Here is an 8,892-nt window from a genome sequence, read left to right on the forward strand (position 1 = left end):
TGGAAATGGGCCAGCTTGATTAACATGGACAGGCTGGAAGCCTGACCGTCCAACTGCACTCTTTCCGGACCTGTCTCCGGTGTTAACCGCCTGTCCTGTCCATCCTCAGGTTGTCTTCCGTAAGCTAAATTCCTCCGCCGGGGTGATTGAAGAGATGACGGGGGTCCGGATCGTCCGGGTGGTCCAGAAGCTCTGCGCAGGTCTGCAGTGTCCTCTGCGTTTCTGCGACGAGCTGATCACACTGGACAAAAGCTCCATGTCCACTCACAGCACGGCCCGCCTCAGCTTTGTGACCCCACGACACGCGAGGACGGCAACGTGCCAGTGCGAAGGTACGCCCGCCCGCCCGCCGTCCGGTGGCCACAACGTCTCCGTCGGGAAGCGCCGTTCTGAGTGTCACCTGCTTTCCTTTCAGGCGACAAATGTCCTGTTCTGAACAACGCGTGCGAGAAGAACCCCTGTCCTGAGGGCATGGAGTGCGTGGAGGACCTCCGAGAGAACAATTACAGTTGTGTGTGTCCAGAGGGCAAGAAGGGCAAATGCTCCGGTAAGAGCAGCCGCATATATTTACCTCTGGCATCACCCGCTCTGTCTGAACGCCCAGTTGTCGCCCCTCCCTTCAGACGGCCACTCTCTGACGTTCAGCGGCAGCAGCTACGTGAAGTACCATCTGATAGAGAACGAGAACAAAGAGCTGCTGAAGCTCTCCCTCAGGCTCCGGACCTTCTCCAGCCACGCCACCGTCATGTACGCCAAAGGAACCGACTACAGCATCCTGGAGGTGGGTCCGAGGGGAGTCTGGGAAATGAATCCCCCGGCTTTTCAGAGGAGGGTCGGACGTGCACGTCGGCCTCTCCCGAGCACGTGCAGCCATCTGTTCTAGGCCACGACAGCGGCAGGTTCAAAAGGTCAAACAGTTTCGCATGAGAGGCGGCTGGAATGTGGCGGCGGCTTGAAGAGCAGCTATTTTAATAGCGGGAGGCAAACAGAAAGTAGTTTTCCAAACATTCCTCTGAGAGTCCGTCTGGTGCCCGACGCCGGAGCCGAGGCTGCCCTGCTCAGAGGCACTCTTTGTTTGATCCATCCAGACAGATGCGGCTGTTATTTAAAGCTAATAAAGGGGTCAGTCATCGTTAAAGATGGCATCATTACATAATAATAACGATGAGCGCGTGGAGATAAAAGGATGCGCTCGTTTGGAACCTGAACCCGCTCCTCTCATTAAGATAACGAAACGACGTGATGGGATTTAAACCGGTCTGCTTTTTATCGTCTGGGGGCAGATCGTGAACGGCCGGCTGCAGTACAAGTTCGACTGCGGCAGCGGCCCCGGGCTGGTGTCCGTGCACAGCGCTCAGGTCAACGACGGCGAGTGGCACACGGTCTCCCTGGAGGTGGACGGCAACTACGCCAAGCTGGTGCTGGACCGGGTTCACGCGGCGTCGGGCACCGCCCCGGGCACCCTGAGGACCCTCAACCTGGACAACCGCATTTACTTCGGCGGCCACGTGCGCCAGCACGGCTCAGTCCGGCACGGACGCAGCCTGCCCGTCGCCAACGGGCTGCGCGGCTGCCTGGAGGCCATCAGCCTGAACGGCCAGGAGCTGCCTCTCAACACCAAAGCCCAGCGCGCCCACGCCGTGCTGGAGGACATCGTGGACGTGTCTCCGGGCTGCGCGCTCGCACCCTCCGAGAGCTGCTCCAGCAACCCCTGCAGCAACGGAGGGAGCTGCACCTCGCTGCCACACGGAGGTACGGGATCATTCCGCGATCACTCCTCGTTAACTTCAAGCTGCTTTTTTCTCCCGTATTAAAAAATCATGTTGCTTTTCCAACTGGAACACAGCGACCTCCCAGGCTCGGCGCTCCCGTCCTTCACTCTCTCCACACTCAGACTTTAACATTAAAAGCTGCTTCGCATGCAGGGGGTTGGCTCCCTCTCCCCCGCGGGCTTTTTGTTGCGGGATGTTTGCAGCCGCTCTAACATCTGCACTTTTTCAATAATGCAGTTTCCCAGACGAGCCGTCGAGGTAGAAGTCGTCTGTTTTCGCCGCTTCCTCCCCTGGCTCAAGGTTAACCTTTGGAAATCTTTGTCGCCCTCTTCTGAATTATTCAGGTTACTTCTGCAAGTGTCCCGCCTCCTTCATGGGCACCCACTGCGAGGTCGGCATCAGCCCCTGTGCCTCCAACCCGTGCCTGTACGGGGGCACCTGCGTTCCCCGTGCGGAGGACTTCTACTGCCAGTGCAGGGGCCAGTACTCAGGACAACGGTACGGCGGCGCCCTCGGCCTCCCGAGCCTTTCAGTTAGCGTGTGAGGTGGTGACGCCCGTTGTGTTGCGTTCAGGTGCCAGCTGGGGCCGTACTGCAGAGACAACCCCTGCAAGAACAGCGGCAAGTGCATCGACAGTCTGGACGGTCCCGTGTGCGAGTGCGAACCCGGTTTCCAAGGAGACAGGTAAGTCGGCGAGGCGCCGCCTGCGGCGGATTTCCGATCCCGCGCGACAGCCTTGAGACGCACGTGTTCCTTTCAGGTGTCTGAGCGACGTGGACGAGTGCGTGAAGGACCCGTGCGGCAACGGCGGCCAGTGCCAGAACACCTACGGCTCCTACAGGTGCAACTGCTCGCTGGGTTTCGGGGGGCAGGCGTGCGAAGTCCTCACAGACGTCCGCAACGAATTGATCTCCACCGCCTGGAACATCGGCCTGGAAGAGGTGATCGGCATCGTGGTCTTCGTCTCCAGCATCTTCATCCTCGTGCTCCTCTTCATCATCATCCGCAAGAGGGCCTGCCGCAGCAGGTCAACGGCCGGCGGCGACAAGCCACCAGGGGGCTCCAGCGTGCCCCACTCCTTCCTCCAGAGGCCCTACTTTGACTCCAAACTCAACAAGAACATTTACTCGGACATCCCGCCGCAGGTCCCCGTGAGGCCCATCTCCTACACCCCCAGCATTCCCAGCGACTCCAGGAACAACCTGGACAGGAACTCCTTCGAGGGCTCGGCCATCCCGGAGCATCCAGAGTTCAGCACCTTCAACCCCGACTCTGTGCACGGACACAGGAAGACGGTGGCCGTCTGCAGCGTCGCCCCCAATCTGCCCCCTCCCCCGCCCTCCAACTCCGTCTCCGACAGCGATTCCATTCAGAAGCCAAACTGGGACTACGACTACGACGGTAAAGCCGCAGGTTCTCCTGCTGTCGAGAATTCACCCCGTTCTGCTTTGATCTCTTTGATGATCCCAAAACGCGCTTCCTCTCGCAGCTAAAGTGGTGGATCTGGACCCGTGTCTGACCAAAAAGCCCCTGGAGGACAGCGCCTGTCACCCCTACAACACCCGGGGCAGCATGTCCGAGGTCCAGTCCCTCAGCTCCTTCCAGTCGGAGTCCTGCGACGATAACGGTGAGCCGCAGCGCCGCCACGGGCGCTCTCGACCTTCAACCTTTGCCAGCTTTTATGCTAACACTGTTTCTCTGCACGCTGAGTTCGAGGCTCTGACGTGGAGACTCAGGAGGTCACCTGTTCTCTTTCTCTTCCCTTGTGCTACGGGGCTTCAGCTCCCATTTGGATCAAATCGGTCCACAGATCCAGAACAAGGTTTTAAATATGGGGGGACCGGCCCGTAAGTCCTCAGTCGCTGTCGGTACGGATGGAAGCGGCGGGATTCTCCCGGGATTAGCGTTATCCCAACCCAAGAGTTTGATGACTTGTGTCGTGGTTCACGTGTTTTGATTTTTTCTTTTTTCTTTTGTTTACGAGCATGTTTGTTCTCTGTTTCCATCTCCGTCAGCTTCAAACGGATGTTTAGCACGAGCATCCAGGATGGTATCACAGGGGTATAAACACCTTCTCTACGTTCTGCCTGTCTCATTATCGGAGAAACCTCCGGAAGTCATCAAACCCTCCGTTTCTGTAGCTCCAAACGGGCCTTTGTATTCTCACCTTTGTATTTCCTTCTTATCCAATCGGATCACACTCCTGCCCGCGGGGAATTCCGCCGGTTCTTCCATCTGTATGGTCAGCGGCACCCTGTAGCCTCTCAGTATCTTGTTGTTGTTGTGGTGTTATCTCACACAATCCCAGCCAGACCCCCCCCCTCTGCACTCCATGTTGCCTTCCATCAGTGTGTCGTGCCATAAACACCCCCCCCCCTCCTCCTTCAACACACACACACACTGATGCAAACTAAAAGTGCCTCTCAGCTGGGTGGGAAGTGTCTCACTCCCACCTCTATGACCTCCTCATCTGTTTGTTGGGTTTCTTTTTTTATTTTTGCTTTTCCAACTCTAAAAGCATTTGTGCTAATGCTAGCTCTCTCCCGCCCACTCTCCCCCCCCCCCCCCCGCCTCTCACAAGCCTCCATAGTGACGGTAATCCACCTTGTCAGCCCTGTTGTTGACTCGGTGGGAGGAGAAGGTACTCTTTTATTGCTCTCATCTCTCACTACTGTCGTCCTGGGTGTCGGGAGTTTAGCGGCTACAATTTGAGTTTTCTCGCACAGACTTTATCTTGAAAACGCCGAGCCGCCAGACTTTAATTGGGTTTAATCGAGAGCAGAAACCGGCAGAGTTCAAGTTTGAGCGGCGGCCGGCTGATTCCTGAGGAAGTCTGTCTGGGAAAAGAGCAGCGGTGTCCATCAGTCAGCGTCCTCTCCATCCATCCTCACGGTTGCTTTGATTCATGGCCGACTTGTTCTTTCCTGTCAGATCTAAACCTGTTTTCTCTCTTTCTCCTCCTCCTCCTCCTAAAGAGTCTTTTTTGGCTCATGATCTGAAGAACCCGAGAGGTGACTGTTTTTTACATCTGTGTTTGCGTGGTGTGCACCGACCCCGTTAACCTCAGCTAACCTTAGCGCTGCGTGAGGCGGCGGTTGAAGGCCGCCGCCGCCGCTCACGGCGTCCTCTTAGATTCCTCGTAATCCCATAAAAGCTCCCCCCTGCATGGCTTTGACGGTGACTAAGTGGAATCTTTTGTTAAGTGGTTGAAATTCCCGTCGTTCCTTTTTGCTACAATTTCCTAAAATACTGTTAATTCTTTCCTGGCGTTATTATTTTCTGTTTTATTGTACGTTATCAAGTAGTTGTATCAGATAGACGAGGTGGGCGGGGCTTATCGACTGACATCACCGTCTCCTCACTCTACTAGAAGCTAAAAAGGCTCGTTTACAGCAGATTTATTAGTAATTCTGCAGGATTCCGTGTGCATGATGCTGATCGAGCGATTTGGCATGATAACAGGACGCCAGTGTTAAACACGTTTTCCTGATTGTTGTTCATTAACCAACTCATGGCGCCGGTGTGTTGTGCGACCACTGCATGGTGTGGGCTCACTCTCTGTGTGGATCCCTCCGATCCGGCGCCGACATTAACGATGGTTCTCCTCCGCCGGCAGGATACCACTGGGACACGTCTGATTGGATGCCGAGTGTTCAGCTTCCTGGAATCCAGGAGTTTCCGCAGTATGAGGTTGTGGAGACGCCCGCCCCACTGTACAGCGACCCAAACGCCATCGACACGGACTACTACCCCGGTGGCTTCGACATCGAGAGCGACTTTCCTCCCCCGCCGGAGGACTTCCCCGCCAACGAGGACCTGCCGCCGCCACCGTTGCCAGAGTACGGCGACCGCTGCGACACGCTGCGGCCCCTGGGCAGGAATTTGGATCCAGCTGCCGGCAGTCCGGGCGGCTCCCCTGGGATCCGCCAGCGCCCAGCTTTGCCCCAGCTCTACAGCCTTAACAAGTACCTGCCGCAGCACAGCTACGCCAGCGACGCCGAGGGGCAGGAGGCCACCGCCACCTCCGCCGCCTCCGCCCTGGGCACCGGCGGCTACCGAGGGGCCTTCCCTCTGGGCTGTAGTCGGGACTTTGACTCCTCGGCTCTGGACAGCATGTCCATGTCTCTCTACACGTCTACGGCGTCCTGCTCAGACATGTCGGCGTGCTGCGAGGAGTCTGAAGTGATGATAAGCGACTACGAGAGCGGCGACGAGGGCCAATTTGAGCGTCTGGTCATCCCGGGGCTGGACTCCCAACAGCACACTGAAGTCTGACACTGGATCCAAACAAAAGTGCCTGAAAGTACAAACCCGACCTGTTAGAGCTCACCCAGCACCCACACACACACACACACACACACATCACGGAGTGGGCGGTGCCTCACAGCAGGAAGGGCCTGGGTTCAAAGCCCCCGGGGGCTTTCCTGTGTTCTCCCCGTGTCTGCCTGGTTCTGCCCGGTCCAAACATGAATTTGGAAGACTGAGGTGAATCGGCAACACTAAATTGTGTGTGTGTGTGGTTGTCTGTGTCTATACACCCCCCCCCCCCCCCCACCAAAAAAAAAATAACGCAGTAGATGTCTGAAGGATCCACATTTTAATGTACAAGAGAAAAAAAGAATGATGGAAAAAAAAAAAAATGTTGTCCGAGATGCAAAATCTTTGTTTCTATGGGGAAAAAAAAAGACGAGCAAACTGTTTTTATACGAGTTCCTTCGTTTCAGTGTAAATTTAACTGTACAGTTTTGATTTTGCTAGGTTTTGTAGATATTCTGAGCTTTTATTTTCAACCAGAGCTAAATGGTGTGACGTTATCGGCCTTAATGTGCGTTCATTCACTAAAGATTTGAAAGAAAAGACGAGCGTGGCTCCTCCCGATCACTTGTAAAACTGTCTCCTGCTCATTTTAAAAGGGTCTCGGATCAGCGGTCGCATATTCGTGTGGGTTTTCTTTTCTTTTTTTTATGTTTGTAAATTTTGACTTTGGAACCTCTTTATTTTTCCACCGGAGAAAAATGGGACCCAGTATATTTATAGTGCAGATCGTCCACGGATGCGTGGTTTCCAGTGTCCGTGTCTGTGAGCAGTGCTACGGTCTTGTCAAGGTTTTTATTGAATACTGCCACGAGCTCACGCTTTCCTACGGCAATAAATTATTCCTAAAAAATACTCCTGCTGTCTGACTGCACTTACTTCCTGTTTACAGCCCGGACGTGCCCCTCGGCCGTATGTGGAGCTGCCTCTCCTACCTCATGGTGCTTGACTTCCTGGTTTGAGGCCATTGGCCCCGCCCACGACTCCTGCTGGGCTCAGTGGGCGGGGCTTCCCTGTGACCTAAGGTTCTATCTATCTATCTATCTATCTATCTATCTATCTATCTATCTATCTATCTATCTATCTATCTATCTATCTATCTATCTATCTATCTATCTATCTATCTATCTATCTATCTATCTATCTATCTATCTATCTATCTAAAATAGGACAGAAAATGGGGTAAATTGTTCTTACATGGGAACTAAAACAACAGATGTAAAGTCAACATGTCAGAAACTGACAGGAGCCTAAAATTAAAGTCCAAAATGTCGAGTCAGAAATAGCTTTAGTTTTAAATGTTTTCCTTAAACATGAGAAATCATCAACTGTTTGCTGTTCAGCTGACCTTTGACCTTGGCGTTCTCATTCCCAGAGTATCGCTGAAAAGTGAAACCAAACGTTCATTTTTAGTGGATATTTCGAGGTTTGAACCGGTAATTCTGATGCAGCGAAAGTATCAACCTTTCAAACTCATCTCTGTGGATTTTATTCCCCTTTAAATAAAATAACTGGGAGCTTCTGGCTTCAAATTCCAGTTTTAGCGTGTTCCTCCAGTTCCTTTTAGGATCAAATCATTTTAATGCGTTCAAACATTTAAACGTTTCTGTTCTGACAACAATACCTGAGGTGTAATTCCCCAGAACGACCACAAGATGGCGGCATTGGTAAAGTTCTGAAGGCCCAGAGCGGCAGAACCGACTAATGGTGCTGTTGGCTGCGGGAATCCTTCTGGCTCAGCTCAAATGTGATTAATGGATCAGCTGATGTGGAGACATGAAAGGGATGTTTTCATCGTGCGTTCTCCACCGACTTCATCGAAGTTCTTCTCCCAGAACAGTCTGAGTCCGTCAGAGGCTCCACAGCAGGTCGACACACGGAACCAAGGACGGAGGATCAGACGGATTCACGTCTGGGGGGGGAGACTGAAGAAAAGGCTTCACTGGGGTGTTCACGTGAAGGGGTGTGTGTGTGGGGGGGGATCCCCTCTGGTTCTTTTCTGTGGTTTCACAGGAGTTCTGGCAACAGTCAGAACCAACAGCCAGTCCGTTTGTAGCTTCCAGTGACAGAACTCGTCTTTGCGCTTAAAACCAGTGTTAAAAAGAGGCGGGGCTTATTGCGACCACCACCAGGGGGCGATAGAACACCCAACCCATCCATCTACATATGGTCCATATGAATTGGGGCTAATTTATGTGCCAAAAACACACAAAAGACAAGAATCGGGCCCTGAAGGCAGCAGCAACAAGCGCTTCCACCTTCTGACGCTTGCTGGCAGGATCACGTGCGAGCGATGACGGGCAGAGAGACTCGCACGCAGAGACCGCTGACCCCGGTAATCCGCTTTCTTCATCTATTTCCTGGGTGGAGCTCTGCTGTTGTCATAGCAACGGCCCCAGAGAGGCGGATGGAGAGGGAGAGGGTGGATGGATGGGTAGGTGGGGGGGGGGGGGGGGGTACTTTCTGTTTTCCTTTGGTGGCTTCTGGTCCTCCTCAGGTCTGACCTTTGCCCTCTCCTTCCATCACATGTTTAGCCCCCCCCCCCCCCCCCCCAACCCTCCTGCCTGGACCTGGATGGTGTGATGAAACCCCTCCAGGTCTCCCTCTTGTCTCCATCACGTCTTCCTTTTTATTGTCCAGCAACAGTTGGGCAAATGTCTCTCTGGAAGCGGGAGGGTGGTGCAAACGTGAGCTGCTCATTTAGCGAGTTTGGCTAACGACGCCGACGTAGCACACGCCTAAATCTGACGCCTTTATGAATCATCCATGCAGGAAATAAACTCCTTTGACTCATCGGTGGTTCGGT

At 53.8% G+C, this 8,892-nt stretch overlaps 1 protein-coding gene across 8 annotated transcripts in view; it reads left to right on the forward strand.

Moving 5' to 3' along the window:
• The window catches only part of fat1a (FAT atypical cadherin 1a), a 49,676-nt gene extending 42,735 nt beyond the window's left edge, over positions 1-6,941 (forward strand). For 3 of the 8 annotated variants that reach the window (XM_057034525.1, XM_057034524.1, XM_057034527.1), the window contains 10 exons: positions 110-332; positions 416-547; positions 624-781; positions 1,284-1,752; positions 2,117-2,270; positions 2,346-2,456; positions 2,533-3,173; positions 3,262-3,399; positions 4,748-4,783; positions 5,389-6,941. In XM_057034525.1, the coding sequence (XP_056890505.1) occupies positions 110-332; positions 416-547; positions 624-781; positions 1,284-1,752; positions 2,117-2,270; positions 2,346-2,456; positions 2,533-3,173; positions 3,262-3,399; positions 4,748-4,783; positions 5,389-6,047 (2,721 nt within the window). In that variant the 3' untranslated portion in view covers positions 6,048-6,941. The other 5 variants (XM_057034526.1, XM_057034528.1, XR_008950838.1 and 2 more) reach the window with 4 other exon arrangements.
• Positions 6,942-8,892: the final 1,951 nt, after the last annotated feature.

This window comes from Takifugu flavidus, chromosome 6 (genome assembly GCF_003711565.1).
Source record: "Takifugu flavidus isolate HTHZ2018 chromosome 6, ASM371156v2, whole genome shotgun sequence".
In the NCBI taxonomy this organism is placed as follows: Eukaryota; Metazoa; Chordata; class Actinopteri; order Tetraodontiformes; family Tetraodontidae; genus Takifugu; species Takifugu flavidus.